Source organism: Carettochelys insculpta, chromosome 2, assembly GCF_033958435.1.
Source record: "Carettochelys insculpta isolate YL-2023 chromosome 2, ASM3395843v1, whole genome shotgun sequence".
Lineage (NCBI taxonomy): Eukaryota > Metazoa > Chordata > Testudines > Carettochelyidae > Carettochelys > Carettochelys insculpta.
The window spans coordinates 25051023-25066918 of NC_134138.1; the positions used below are offsets into that span (position 1 = coordinate 25051023).

At 43.6% G+C, this 15896-nt stretch overlaps 1 protein-coding gene across 10 annotated transcripts in view; it reads left to right on the forward strand.

The window, feature by feature from the left end:
• The window catches only part of MTSS1 (MTSS I-BAR domain containing 1), a 189742-nt gene that overhangs the window by 164794 nt on the left and 9052 nt on the right, over positions 1–15896 (forward strand). For 7 of the 10 annotated variants that reach the window (XM_074986673.1, XM_074986672.1, XM_074986674.1 and 4 more), the window contains 4 exons: positions 4257–4414; positions 5499–5606; positions 7406–7503; positions 9787–9997. In XM_074986673.1, coding sequence (XP_074842774.1) covers positions 4257–4414; positions 5499–5606; positions 7406–7503; positions 9787–9997 — 575 coding nt within the window. The remainder of the gene's footprint in view (positions 1–4256; positions 4415–5498; positions 5607–7405; positions 7504–9786; positions 9998–15896) is intronic. The other 3 variants (XM_074986675.1, XM_074986677.1, XM_074986681.1) reach the window with 1 other exon arrangement.

The window sequence follows — 15896 nt, forward strand, 5'->3', positions numbered from 1 at the left end:
TTCTCAATTCTACGTGCTCATCAAAATACTCGATTGTTCAAAATGCCATATGCACTCTGCTGTCCCTGAACATGCTGGCGTCACAGCTCCTCTGCTGTCCAACGGGGATGAAACCCTGGAACCCAGCGACCAACGTGTCTGTCATTCAGTACCGGCTTTGGAGAGATCGGTGCTTAAGAGAAGGGTATATGAAAGCCAGCATGCTAGCCAGGGAGATGCCTAAGCCAGCCAATGGGAGATGGGGACAACTGATTGGCGCCCACTTTCTGCCCGTTCAGTCACCGCTGCCCCAAGGGTTTGTACACTAGGAGCTGGCAGCCCCCAGCACCCATGCCACTGTTGGCACACGAGCCAATTTTAAATGGCATGTGGCAGGAGCTCAGTCTCTCTCCCTCCCCCACCACCCATGCAGCACATGAGGGAGCCAGAGGACAGGGCTGAGGCCAGGCCCTGCCATGGCTCAGGGATGGGGCTGGAGTGCCCCCCCCCCGAACCCCTGTTTAATGTGGGGCTGGAGCCCTGCTGCACAGGCCCCCCACCTGTAGGACCCTGCCTCAGTGCAGAGCCGGGACTGGAGCCCCTCCTGTGGAGTTCCAAAGAACCTGCCACAGGAATGCAGCATCTTGACTGGTTTCTCTCCCCCTCCCCTGTGGGCTGGGGGTGGGTGGGTGGGTTCTGGCCGGGAGGGTGGGGGCAGGAGCAGGCTGGGGGTGGGTGGGTGGGTTCTGGCCGGGAGGGAGGGGGCAGGAGCAGGCTGGGGGTGGGCGTGTGGGTTTTGGCCGGGAGGGAGGGGGCAGGAGCAGGCTGGGGGTGGGCGTGTGGGTTTTGGCCGGGAGGGAGGGGGCAGGAGCAGGCTGGGGGTGGGAGTGTGGGTTCTGGCCGGGAGGGAGGGGGCAGGAGCAGGCTGGGGGTGGGAGTGTGGGTTTTGGCCGGGAGGGAGGGGGCAGGAGCAGGCTGGGGGTGGGCGTGTGGGTTCTGGCCGGGAGGGAGGGGGCAGGAGCAGGCTGGGGGTGGGCGTGTGGGTTTTGGCCGGGAGGGAGGGGGCAGGAGCAGGCTGGGGGTGGGAGTGTGGGTTCTGGCCGGGAGGGAGGGGGCAGGAGCAGGCTGGGGGTGGGAGTGTGGGTTTTGGCCGGGAGGGAGGGGGCAGGAGCAGCCTGGGGGTGGGCGTGTGGGTTCTGGCCGGGAGGGAGGGGGCAGGAGCAGGCTGGGGGTGGGAGTGTGGGTTTTGGCCGGGAGGGAGGGGGCAGGAGCAGGCTGGGGGTGGGTGGGTGGGTGGGTTCTGGCCGGGAGGGTGGGGGCAGGAGCAGGCTGGGGGTGGGCGTGTGGGTTCTGGCCGGGAGGGAGGGGGCAGGAGCAGGCTGGGGGTGGGCGTGTGGGTTCTGGCCGGGAGGGAGGGGGCAGGAGCAGGCTGGGGGTGGGTGGGCGGGTTCTGGCCGGGAGGGAGGGGGCAGGAGCAGGCTGGGGGTGGGCGGGCGGGTTCTGGCCGGGAGGGAGGGGGCAGGAGCAGGCTGGGGGTGGGTGGGCGGGTTCTGGCCGGGAGGGAGGGGGCAGGAGCAGGCTGGGGGTGGGTGGGCGGGTTCTGGCCGGGAGGGAGGGGACAGGAATGGGCTAGGGTTTGGGGATTTGTGTGGGAGATAAGGTGCAGCAGTAGGTGGGGGGTTTAAGGGGTGGGCTGGAGGTGAGGTGTCTGGGTGTGAGGGAAGGTGTAGGAACAGGCTGAGGGTGGGGGTCTGGGCGGGAGCAGGGGGTGGAGGGATGTATCTGGGTTGGAGGGGATGTAGGAGTAGAGTGGAGTGGTCGGGGAGGGGGCAGGAGCAGGCTGGGTGAAGGGGAGGGCGCTTATCTTCCTGCAGTGTTGTTGCTGCCTCCTTCCCCAGCAGGGGGAACATCAGCAGGGAGAGAAGCGCTCTGGAGACTGTTTTCTCCCACGTTCCCGGAGACTGCGCCCCCCACTGCTCTGATGGGCAGGAATTCCTGTCTGTCAGAACAGCAGGGGAAGCCCCTCTCCAGGCAGCACTACACTGTCATTCTCCCAGCCAGTGGAGGGGGGAAGAGGAGAGGAGGCAGCAGAGGCACAGACAGCGGCAGTGGCAGCAAAGCCACTTCCTGCCCCAGCCCCCAGCAAAGCTCATGGGGTAGATACAGCCCCGGCTCGCCTGGATCAGTCCACAAGGCTCAGGCTCCATACCCTCAACCAGGCACAGGCTGAATGATGGGAAGGGGAGCCTTGGGGTCTGGATCCAGGTAAGCTGTGGACTGGGGGAGGGTTCCCCACCTCTGCTGTAATGAAGGTTGCAACAAGGTGAGCCTGGGGGTGCCAAAGTTCTCCATCTTTATTTATGAATGAAGCTGTTATCAGTAGGACTATTAGTGACTTTAAAAAGTATCACTGACACTTGGACCGTACAGAGGTCAGAAGGTCAAATTTTAGCACTCTGCCTTGGAAAGGTTGCTGACCCCCATTGTACACCCTCTAGTGGACCAGAGCAACTACATACCCAAACACGCTAACCAACAGCTATCGTGTCTGGATATAGTCTTTGCCAAGCATTTTAGAGGGATGTAAAAATTAGTGGTGGTATCAGTGCAGTGAATACAGGGGTATAAGAAAGCTTCACTGTTATAAATAAACATAAATATAACATACAAACAGTCCTTGGTATTCCTCACTGCTGGTAATACAAATATACAAAGTATATTAAGTTTTCAGAGAAGACATATTTATTAATTCTTAGGGTAAACATATGTTTCTGAGTCTAAAATATTACAGAACCTAATAAGTTGTGCTGAAAAGTTTTGTAGCTGTAACTGTGTATTAGTAATGCTCTAGCTTATGCTGATTTTCATTACAAATCCATACTTCTGGCGTGGTGAACAGAATATATGGGGGTAACTTGTTTTAGGATGAAACTTGATATTATACTTAAGCTGCGTCTACACGTGCACGCTACTTCGAAGTAGCGGCACCAACTTCGACGTTAGGCGGCGAGACGTCGAAGTCGCTAACCTCATGAGGAGATAGGAATAGCGCCCTACTTCGACGTTCAACGTCGAAGTAGGGACCGTGTAGACGATCCGCGTCCCGCAACGTCGAAATTGCTGGGTCCTCCATGGCGGCCATCAGCTGGGGGGGTTGAGAGATGCTCTCTCTCCAGCCCCTGCGGGGCTCTATGGTCACCGTGGGCAGCAGCCCTTAGCCCAGGGCTTCTGGCTGCTTCTGCGGCAGCTGGGGATCTATGCTGCAGGCACAGGGTCTGCAACCAGTTGTCAGCTCTGTGGATCTTGTGTTGTTTAGTGCAACTGTGTCTGGGAGGGGCCCTTTAAGGGAGCGGCTTGCTGTTGAGTCTGCCCTGTGACCCTGTCTGCAGCTGTGCCTGGCATCCCTATTTCGATGTGTGCTACTTTGACGTGTAGACGTTCCCTCGCTGCGCCTATTTCGATGTTGGGCTGAGCAACGTCGAAGTTGAACATCGACGTTGCTGGCCCTGGAGGACGTGTAGACATTATTCATCGAAATAGACTATTTCAATGTTGGCTGCACGTGTAGACGTAGCCTTGGTGTGGCAGCAAGCTTCAGCATAGGAAGTTTTTTGCAACCAGCTAGCTAGAGGTCTGACAAATAGCTTTTTTTTTTTTTTTTTGGGGGGGGGGTACTTTTAGTAGATAAAAAAAAATATAAAAGCTGTTGGACTTACACATAAGCTTTGACCTTAATAGAATGAGGAACACTTTTGATTTCAGTAGATTTCAGTGTTCCAACTTCAGTAATTAGCATCTGTTGTCATTTGATCCTTGGGAGCATCACTAGTATATGAATCTTCTGTGGTTTTATCAAACACAAAGGGAACTAGGAACTAGCTGGGGGCTCATAGAGGAGGGAGATGTCAGTTGTCATTGGCACTTTCCAAGCTCCTGTCGGCAATGATTATTAACCACTGTGGAGGAGGGTTTTTAATAAGATTTGCTTAATACAGCCATTTTACCCTCTCCATGTGAAATGCAAACCAGGATCTGCTTTTTCTAACTTAATGGGACCTCATTTGAATCGAGAGGGGTGCATTTTTCTTCCAGATGAAAAGGAAATTATGGTAAAATGATCAATTAATATAATATGTTCTAATTACAGATAATGCTGACTAGTGTCACATTGCCTTTGTCAGCCAATGAGGCAATGATACTCACTGAAAATAGGGAGTTCCTTCCATGTAAGCTTGTAGTTCAGACAGAACCTACTTACGATTCTTTTCCACGGACAGGGAGAGGAGACATCCAGCCCCAGTTGGACAGTGCATTACAAGATGTCAACGATAAATACTTGCTGCTTGAAGAAACTGAGAAGCAGGCTGTTAGAAAGGCCCTCATTGAAGAACGCAGTCGATTCTGTACTTTTGTCTCGATGCTATGGCCTGTGATAGTAAGTCTTTTATTTCAAGTTCTTAAAATTCACAGCCTGGTCAGGTGAACATAAGTGTGAGGTAAAGTAATTAGTAATAAAAGTTCTGAATAAACTTTTCAGATTCTGCCCCCGTGTCTTTTAAAATGGGATTTTTAAGAAGTATCCTTCCTCCTTTTCCCTTCATGGAATGCATGGATTCATGTATTCCATGACCTTTCTCTCCTCCCCACTTCCAGCTCCCCAAAATATATACATGATTATCTGACAAAGTCCAGTTTGCTCCAGTACGCTTTTGTGATAGCTTTGCAGTCCCTTTTCAACCCATTTGAGTGGTTTTAGTATACTTTCTTAAGCTCATTTTGCTAGAAGCCCAGGGATGGAATTTTATGTAATTGGGGAAGACTTGTGTACTTGTGAATATTTGGCTGTCAATGCATATGCGATATGTTCTTGATGCTAGCTTCTAAAAGGCATCACCCCTAAGTAGAACCACAGCCTAAGCAATAAGAAGTGAATAGCAGCAGACACTGGATAAAATTGCCACAGTAACTGAGGCAGTTGCTGTGGGAATTTGTCATGTTCCTGAAACCGTCATGACAAAACCAGCCCTTGGCATAATTCTGTGGCAGTCTGAATCACAAATTTTTGTAATGACTTTATCTAAACTGAGAAGACAGCAAAAAAAATTAAGTGCAACCATTGTGACTTAGTTTCATAGGTAAGATTCCTAAGATGGAACATTGAGTGCACTTAGGAGTTCTGATTCCTATTCCAAATGCAGAGAAGGCTGGAGCTGTTTGCAGAGATCTTTCTGAAAGTTTGCTCAGATTTCTGCATCTTGTGGGTGAGACAGACAGCTTACTGAGCATGAGGCACAGAATTGCTTCAGTGTGGTTCTAGTTCTTAAACCTTTTAGATTGAACTTTCCAGTACTTTCCCATGGGAGGTGATAATCTCATGGACAAAGACATGAGCACGTAACTGATTGACATAGCTGTACGCAGAAAAAGTGATAAATGTTGCTCATTGGGACCTATATATGTCAGTTTTTTTAAATCCAGTAATATTGTAAGCGTTACTGTTATGTTCTTAATCTCTTCAGGAAGAAGAAATATCAATGCTAGGAGAAATAACTCATCTACAGACCATATCAGATGACCTGAAAAACCTCACTATGGATCCTCACAAATTGCCATCATCAAGTGAACAAGTTAGTTCTTTTTCCACAGAAAAGGCAGTTTTCAGGGTGTGGGTAGGGGAAAGGGAGATTGCTGCTTATTAGAAATGTTTATTAACTCCAAATGGTAAAAATTATTTGAATATATTTTTGTAGGTGCTTAGATTCAGCAAGGTACCTTTTCCACTTTTAACACATAGAGTGTTTTTCCAACACGATACATCAAGTAAATCATCCATTATTTCCCGAAGTCTGGCAAAGACCAACACAAATTGTCACTTTGAATGTAGCAGAAAAACAACCAGCTATGCTCCAAAAAAGAGTACGTGGAAAGTGCTGTTGACAAATCATTTTCAACATTTGGTGCTGGCCAGTAACCCAGTGGAGCTTCAAAGAGGGGGTGCTCTTTCAAGGAGAAATGTTTTATTTTCTGTATTTAGACTCCACTGTAAGTTTATTGTTGGCTGCAGTTATTAAGCTGCTCCATCTTCCACCACCTTTGGCAATTGCAAACTAAGAACTGGTATAAGCGTCTTTTGTATCTTGAAAAGCATCTGTTTTATATAAAACTGTAAAAACAAATGCAGAAACACATCTTAAGGTAGTTACAGTAATAATTTAGGCTGGACACTTCAAAAGAAGATAAGCGAGTTAAGTGCCTAGTTCCTGTGGAATTCAGTGTATGTGCTTGCCAGTCTCTCTTAAAATGCCTTTGAATGTCTTTGCCAACAGCGGAAGTGTTTTGGATAGGTAATTCTCAGCCTTTTGTTTGAGTTTTACACTCTTATCACCCACGACTTTCCTTAAAGGTATAACGAAGAACCTAAATTTAGACTTTAGGCCTAGTCTCCATTATGTTTTATTTACGAAAGCCTCCTTTCTTGGACAAAATAGGGGACGTGTACACACTACGAAGCTACTTTTGGCAGCAAAGTTCTGCTGTATTGTCAGCAAAATAAAACCACCTTCTTGAGAGGTGTGAAGCCTTTTGTGGCAATGTTAAGGTGACAAAGAGCCAGTGTAGACACTGCTATTTATGTCCCAGAATTGGTTTCCTTCTGTATCCCACAATGACTGTCCTGATCGCTATGCTTGTTGTTTTGATCTGTGCTATCCCACCCCTTTCAAACTCTCCCCAAAGCACCCTGTGGCTAGTTACATAAGGGGATAGCTCCCACAATGCACTGCTCTGTGTCAGTGTCAGAATGGCTAATGTGGATGTGCTCTCTGCCTGCGCAAGGAGCTGATGCACATACCACAGCAGTTTTAGTTAAAACAGCATCACTTTTGCTGAAAAAACTTTGTGGCGTAAACAAGACCTTAGGTACTGATTCCACAAATACTTGTGTAATCTTACTGAGTCCAGGTCTCATTCACCCTGACTCCATTTCACTGATTCAGCAGTGTAAAGGACAATTGGATACATTTAATTGGATGAGTCTACGCCATGGCATCCATTTGCATGATCATGGTCTGATGGTTGACATTTTTAAAATTTCTACCTATAACTAAGTGAAATCCTTTTAAAAATTATTTTGTATAAATCTGAACTTTCCCTTTTATGTTCGGAACCCAAATACTGGGGCCTTGGTCTATTGCACCAGGACCCAAAAGTGAAACTGAATGGTTAGTGCTCATCATCCTGAACTAAACACACACAAAAAACATAAAGCATGAATTTGGTGATCACAAAATGTAGATCAATATTAAAATATCAGTAGGTTTGTAAGTCCTGTAACAGTGCACAGCTTTTTGCATGCATGGGATGTTTTCTTGAGGGAAAAATATGGCTTTTAAAAAGCATTTAATATGATCAATTTTATTTTCATCAGGTGATTCTAGATTTGAAAGGTTCTGATTACAGCTGGTCATATCAAACGCCTCCATCCTCTCCCAGTACCACCATGTCCAGAAAATCTAGCGTTTGCAGGTAAGCAAATTGGTGAAATGTCATTTTAATCTAATTTTGAGAAAATACAGTCCGGGCTCTGTTGTATATTTGTGCCTGTACTTTGTATAATAATGAGCTATCAATACCTACTAGTCATTATCCACTTGAGTGTGTGATAGAACATAAAAAATGAGGGGCAGGAGTAAACATCTTTGAATGTAAGGAGACGGACGGCTAAAGATAGGTTTGATTCATGTCAGCTTAATGCATTGCAGATGAAAGGGCAAACTGTGCTAACCAAGCTGAGCTCTGATGGTTCGCTCACAGCTGCCCTGTTTGCTAGCATAGACTTTGTTGTGATGATTTAGCTAAAGAAATGCTCATGCAGTAGTCGTAGTTGACTATTAGGTAAAATTGCATGAAAGGGAACTGTGAACTTGTCAATTACTTTTTTGTATATTAAGTCGAAATGCTTTTCTGTGAAATACAAAACTGTTTAATGCTGTCCAGCTCTGTCCTAATATATGTTTTGGAATAGTTGGATCCTGTCTCTGCTGCCTTTGTGAAACTGTTTTCTTCCAGTAAAACAGTTTATTCGCATGTTGCCCCTGTGCTTTGGTGTCTAAATAATTATCCTCCTCCTTTTTTTAAAAAAAAGAAGGATGAATGCCCATTGTATATCCTTCTCTGATACCTTTGTAGCATTTAATAGTTAACTTTTTGGTTTGCCTTACGAATCAACTGGATCGTAGGCTCCTTTGTATGAGTTTAACTTAACCTGTAGCATGGCAGACCAAGCAAAATTGCACTTTTTTCACTTATGTGTCCAGCTGTCTCTGTATGCATGTGTAAAATTGACTGTGTGCACACACTGTAGTGACCACAGGCTTAAAAATGCAATATCCTGAAATTATAAATGAAAATGGCTGAAAATATATTGTGTATTCCTAGACAGCTTTTTATTTTCTCAAGTGATAAGATGGTGTAGCAGCAGGGTTGTGTGTGGCTGGCTAATGCAACACAGCCCTTTCCATCTTTGTCCTAATCTCACACTTCAATGTGAAATTTTTAAATAGAAAAATTATTTTGTGGACGTCGAGTCAGCGTGCAGCTGGGTGGGTGTCTTTTCTGTTTGTACGATGAGGGCAGAGCTTACCAGGCTAAGCAGTTATTTCCTGTACTTATTGCCTGTAGTATGTTATCGTAATGCTAAAAAAGCCCTTCAGAAGCACACACTGTGTGGCTGGTAAATAATTGATGCAATGTAAATGTATTGCAATTTTGAAAACAGTCTGTTTGGGTTATTCAGAACCCAGTAAAAACAACAAGGAGTCATGTAGCACCTCAGAGATGGATTTATCAAGGCATAAGCTTTCATGGGTAAAATCTGCTTTATCAGATGGCTTATGCCCTAATAAATCTGCTAGTCTCTAGGAGCTACAGGACTCCTTGTTTTTATGGATACAAACTAATGTGGTTACCCCTCTGAGGACTTTTCAGAAGTCCATGATATTTCTGGGGTTTTCCCCCAGTTAATAGTTTAGATCTTTAAGTCCCTTTCCTCTGAGACTTAATTAAAATTCATAAATACCTTCAGTATAGCTTTCCCTTACGTGCTTTCAGTTTGCAGTTTCATAGCAGGAATCTTTTATATGCAGTGAAACCTTCAGTAGATGATCTAGAGAACTTGAGATAAGATTGCAGATTCAAAGCCACTTCCAAAAACTGCTTCTCTGTTTCTCTACCTGCTTACCTTCTTTGTGCAATCAGATGCAGGGGTTTGGATGCGGGTTGGTGCTTTACAGTTGTGCTACTGGAGTCTACCTTTAAAAATTTAGCAACTTACATTGAATTTAATATATTTGAGGTGGAGGTAATATTAAATTGGATTCTCTCTGTTGAGTGGCAAATAGGGACACTAATGGACCCTACCTGCTTGGTGACTGGTGCTCTGTAAAATCCCAGAGAGGGAAAGTGAGAGAGATTCAGTGAGTGTTTTTCTGTCTCTCCAAGCTGGGCAAATAACATCCCTGTGGTCAGATTGTGCAGCTTTTACTGCTCAGTTGAGTAAGGGTGTCAGCCTGGCCCCTGATGAGTAGAGAACACACAGTGATGCAGAATGCCATTTTCTCTCTCTCATCACCAAGGATACTTGCAGCTGCTTATGATTTTTTTACCAAGGTGTCAACATTTCTTTTCCGGTTTATGCTGCCTGTTGCTAGACTAGTAGAGTGTTAATTGTACTGCATTGGTCTCTTTCCATTCCTCCCTCTTGTCTTTTCCTCTCCCCTTTCCTTTCTCTCTTCCTTTTGTTTCTCACAGCAGTCTGAACAGCGTTAACAGTAGTGATTCCCGGTCAAGTGGCTCACACTCTCATTCACCCAGTTCACACTATCGCTATCGCAGCTCCAATCTGCCTCAGCAGGCGCCCATGAGACTGTCAAGCGTGTCGTCCCACGATTCTGGATTCATGTCTCAGGATGCTTTCCAGTCCAAATCACCATCACCCATGCCACCAGAAGCACCTACGCAGGTAAGTGCAATGCCAACTACAGATCAGAGTAAGTATATGCTAATGCAAACTCAATTCATGGAGCAGAGGAAGGAGCACAGAGTTATTGGGTAGCATGGAATCAAACTAAATACTTTTAAATGAGGGAGTTAATTTCCTCTTAAACACTGTTCACCCAGGTCACATCCTATCTAGGTCAGCAGTGACTGCAACTTGTGAACATCTGATGGTTGTGTCACATCATTTCAGTTCAGTTTCCCGGGCATCAGAAACCCATGCCACTCTAGCTTCGTAACTGATATTAGCCCTGGTGCCTTGCTGTCAATTCTGGCAAAGAGGCCACGGACTGAAATACACACAAGACTACATTCCCCTTTCAGTTCTGAGACATGTCCCCGTTCCACGGCAGTGCTAAACAGCACTGGCAGGCAGCAGAGGAAATTTAATTGCTCTGCCATTTGTGGTGGTATTCTTCCTCATGGATAATCTCATTCTCTAGGACTGCCAATCCAGCACCCTACAGAAGTACTAAAACAATGCAGACGTTAAAAAAGAATACTACTATAAGAAGTGCATATTAACCTAAAGATGTCGGGTGAAAACCCAGCTCAATTAAGCCAATGGGAACTTTGCTCTTTTCGTCAGTGGGGTCAAACGTTCACTTCTTTTTTCATGGCTTTTTAAAATCAAGACAGTATTCTGTCCATGTCTTTGTTTTGTTTATGATCAAAGCAAGCATCCTACAACACCTTGGTGAAATATGCAAATGGGATTTGTGTGGCTAACTGGCATCTTGTTTTCAGCAGCTGAATTTTATACAGTTTCTGCAAATTGCCCTGTAAGTACGCTCTTTTTTTTCTGAGCTCTAATTAAAGCTTTTTTGTGTTAGTGCTCTTTTTTTTTTCCTGAACTCTAATTAAAGCTTTTTGCATACTAAACCCCACCCCAGAGTTCGACATCACAACACTGGGTATGACACTACTTCCAGCTGGTGGTGTGTTATGTCTCCTCATGCTGGGAATTATGTCTCCAACTGAAAGTGTAGACATACCCATTGAGTAGGTTTTTGTCATCTTTTGTCAAGATTTGCATTTGTTGCCCTCAAGTCACTGGAAGAAGAGATCCCTTTCGTGCCTCTCTAATGAAGCTTTTTAGTTTAATGAATATAATCTAAACTTTTTTCAACTGGTAAAAGTTAGGTGTGTTTGTATGCACTACAAACCATGACTTCAGTTGAAATCACAAGAAGGAGAATTTGAATCCATTCAGTGGAGGATATGCTTCTGTCATCTGTACATCTGGTGCATCAGATCTCTTTGATTCTTGCTGAGTATTTGATGAGTAGCACTAAAAATAAAACTGTTGGCTATATAGTTGAATGAACATCGAGAAATATTTCCATTTTTGTATTTTAAGGAAGAGATTTTATTTTCCATTGAGTATGTCCTCTGCAGTGTTGCAGCTAAGACATTGCACCATTTTTCATGTGAATGAAATCCTGAAAAGTGAAACTGATTAGGTACTGCATGTAGGCAGGTTAACTAACAACTGTGTTCTGATGGTCTGAGGCTAAGACAAATGAAATGCAAGCAGTAAATGCAATATGAATGATCAAAAATGAAAATTGGATTAGTAAAAAAGGTAAGAAAGTTAACTTTAAAATATATGGATTTAACCTGTCACTATACCCTTACTTTTCCATAATATCCAGCACATTTGGGTAAAAGTGTGGTGAGTTGCACTATGGTATTTATGCGTATGTTTTCAGGTAGCTTTTTTTGTTAAGCTCATTTGGGTGAGGGAAGCACCAGCACCCTTTCATACAAATTCCCTTTTCATCTTATTAAATAAGAACACAGGTCCTCACCTGTGTAAATCAATGCAGCTCCATTTACACCAGCTGTGGATCTGGCCCAAGTCCTATTGTAGTTCATTTCTGAAACAGCATATGAAGTTGCAATACATCCCTAATACCACGGTAGCTTCTGAATAGGGATAATGAACCACGAAGTGGAAATTCTACCATTTTACTTCCTAACTGTAATATCTTGGTACAATGCATAGGTAACTATTCAACATGTCTCAAGTTCTGTTTACCTTAACCTTAAGGGAAAGGTAACAGATCATTGCCTGGCAGTTTCAGTTTTGCTTAAGTGGCTTGCTTTGTATGTGCACCACTAATTAAAATGTGCATGTTGTGCTGACAGATTTGTGAGAGTAAATTTATTAAAAGGTTGTTTAACATACGGCATATTTCATGTTGTGTGTCTCCAACTAATGGCCAGATGTCCATTCTTGTATTGTGCTTCCATGTCTATATGAGATGAAAGCACAGGTACTGTTTGCTAAATGTTGCTTTTAAAACCTAGATGTCGTTGCCAACAGGAACATTTTGGGTAAGCAGAAAAGGGAGTTTTTGGCAGACAAAAGGAAATCAAAAGATGTACATCCGCCACCTGCTCTGGTGGTTTGTTTTTGCTCCAGATATTAACACCACACTGTTTAAGGCAACAAAGCATCTTTTTTCATTTAGATGATGGGTGGAAAGGACATAAGACTTCGGAATTGTGTACAGTGCCTGTATATTCCACCAGGGCTGAAGGAGATTGGTAGAAGAAATGTAAACCAAAGTTATAGAAAACTACATAACAGAATTTTTCCAGCTAGTGGTTTAACAATTAATCAGGTTGTTCGTTTTTAATTTTTTTTTTTTTAAACAAAATTAGGTGAGGAATATTTAGGGATTGAAAATAGAAACAAACTTACTTTACCAAACAAGTAGACAGAGGTACCTTAATCTCTCAGGCTACGTCTACACTGCAGAGCTATTTCGGGATACCAGAGATATCCCAAAATAGCTACTCCATGTCTTTCAAAATGATGTGTGTGTGTCAAACCGTTTTTGAAATGGTAGGCACACTGTCAAAATCCTTGTACTCCTCATTGCTGGAGGGGCAAGGGATGCCTCAAAATAGTGCAGTCACAGAGAGGTAGCCATGTTAGTCTATATCTTCACAAAACAAACAAGCACTCATGTAGCACTTCAAGACTAACAAAATAATTTATTAGGTGATGCGCTTTCGTGAGGCAGACCCCCTTCTTCAGATCTTGAAATAGTCTGTTTCAACAATGCCAAATGTGAAATTAGCCTATTTCAAACTACACTTGAAATAAGCTATGCAATTTGTGCAGTTAATTTCAAATTTAGGTTGCTATGTGGATGTAGCCTTAGTAAACATCCAGCAGAGAAGTCTGCTTTTCAGCAGGTTGAAGTGATAGCTGTATGTTATTTAGCAATTGAAAAACACAGATCAGGTCTGTCTTTTTTGTAGTCGATAGTTACTAAAAAAGGCCAGAGTTTGATGAAACAGTATTGGCATTGCTTAAGTCTTGTTTTGCGGGAACTGCATAAAACTAAGAATGGGAATATGATGGTAGACACAGTACATTACATCTCTTTGGCATACATTTTGCATGACAGATGCCCTGTTGAAAGTAATCATCACTAATACAGTAGAGAGGCTCAGGTTTGGGAGCATCTAGGATCAACTGATGTGATAATTGTATTTGACTTAAGACGGTGAAAATAAAATGATGATTTTGACTTTGGGTGAACATGCAAATGCCTTTGTTTATACAGTAAACTCTTTCATATCTGGAAGCCCTGGGACTGGGAAGTTGCTGGATGCTCAAATGTTCTGGATAGTAGAGAGGTATACCTAGCAGTGCATAACACTAAAGAAAGAGAAGATTAGATACTAAGAAGTAAACAAAACTGTATGCAGAGTACTTTATTTACCAACAGCAGCAGTATTGCACACTGTAAACTTACACTGTATTTGCTGTATTTATTTCTATTTACTTTCACTATACTGTGCTTATGGGAAACATAACTAAAATGTACTTATAGTTAAAATGCCAGTTACTGGAGAGTGCTGGGTATTAGAATGCTGGATAACAAAGAGTTTACTGTAATAATGGAAGTAACGTATTGCACAAAAGTGAGCAGTAACAGCTGGCAAGACTGCATGTGGAATTTGTTCTGTTTTAAAGGTAATCCTGACAAAAGGGCAGCAAAAGCTATTTTAAAGTCACAAAACACTCTGATTATGATGAAACCTAGGTAACAGTATTGGAAAAGTAAATAAGCAGACAAAGCAAAATTAAGGGATAATTAAGAGCAAAATAAATGATCTCAAATTGCAGGAGACAGGTTGACTAACAATAGAAGATTCTTAAAATACCTTTCTAGAGACAAAAACAGAAAATAGGTAATCTCTAAAAAGAGAAATGAGGTCATAAATATATGGCAGGTTAGTTTTAATTTGCTTCTGAATGTAAAAATCAGGAAGCTGATGGAAGTTTGCTGATAGAAATGAAGAAATTAGTACAGAGTTCCCAGTTGAAATATTGTTGAAATGATTCCCTTTTTCCCTACAGAAATTATGAAGTGCAAGTAATGTCTACAAATCTTTAAAAAACATAAAACTGACTACATTTAGTAGCAGTTTCAGTAACTGACGTTCAATGTGTGATTTTAATGGCAAGTTAAAATATATAGATTAGGAAACTTCACAGCGTGTGTTACAGAAGCTGGTAGGTGTAAAGGGATGGAGGTCCATTATGCTTAACTAATTGTTGGAGCTTATCAGTTGTTTATTATATGGCATGCTACAGAAATTATGGCTAGTTAATATGTACTGTAGCAGCACCCAAGAGTGTAAGGTGCTTTCCAAATACAGAGGATGATGCAGCCTCTGTCTCAAGACCATACAGATTAAAATGCAAGATAAACGTCGATACCCAGATATTCAGAAAGTAGTCAATAAAGTACTTCCTTACTGTCTAGCAGAAAGTTCCCTTAGGCAAATTAAGGATGTTAATGGTCCACCGATAAGCCTTATCCTAAATGGATCATGGTTAACTGATGGGGCTGGAGCAGTTCCCTCCTCATCAACAGCAGGGGTCTGCAGCACCCCGGGTCCACCGCAGGCAGGAGGTGCTCCAGCCCATCCAGAGTAACCTTCATCCACAGGGGGCCCAGCCCAGGAGGGCTGCAGGCAGGGGTTCTCCAGCCTGGTCAGAGCAGCAGCCCTGATTTGTGGCAGTCTGAAACTGGGAGTGCTGCAACGGGTGCATCAGCCCAGCTAGGCTGGAGTGGCTCCCTCGCCACTCTCACCCATCTCTGTTTAATTAATTAATGTGTTAAACTTTAACGTTTAACCAGTTAACTAATTAAGTGGAATTTTACATCAGTAATGTGAATAAACTAGCTTTCCTTGGCTAAGAAATTGACCTGGAAAAACATTACGTGAACCAAGCGTCATTGAGGTTGTTCCAGGAGCTCTTCGTTTGTTAACTGATTTTATAAACCATTCTCATTTCAGAACTGACACAGTCAACCCACAGAGCAAGAGTAAGATTTAGAAGGGGTCCCACAGGGGCTCTAAAACTCTGTGAGCCCCATCAATTATTAGCTGCTTCTGAGCTTCTGCAGCTTTAAAAAAAGTCAGCTGGGTTGTATTATTGGCAACAGATTGTTGAAAGTCACTGCAGAGACTTTCTGCTGACAAATCACCACGGGCCTGACTTAATTGTGTTATTGAAGTCAGTAGAAAGATTCCCATTGGTTTCAGTAAGCTTAGGATCAGTCCTGTGGATAGAATTTTGTATATCTTGGTGTGGTGTCTTAGGTGTTTTGTTTTTAAGCAGCAACACTATCATGAACTGAATATAGAGCAAAATAAGAGTATATGCAGTTTGAAAGGGATATGGATTTTGTATAGGTCAAAAGGCAGAAAGTGTCATTTAGTATAAAAACATGGTACGGTAGCCCAAAATACTGTCTCTATTCGCTGGCGTGCCTATAAGCCACCAAGAAAGATCACTGAAGATCAGTCCCTCATGCCAACAGAGTCAA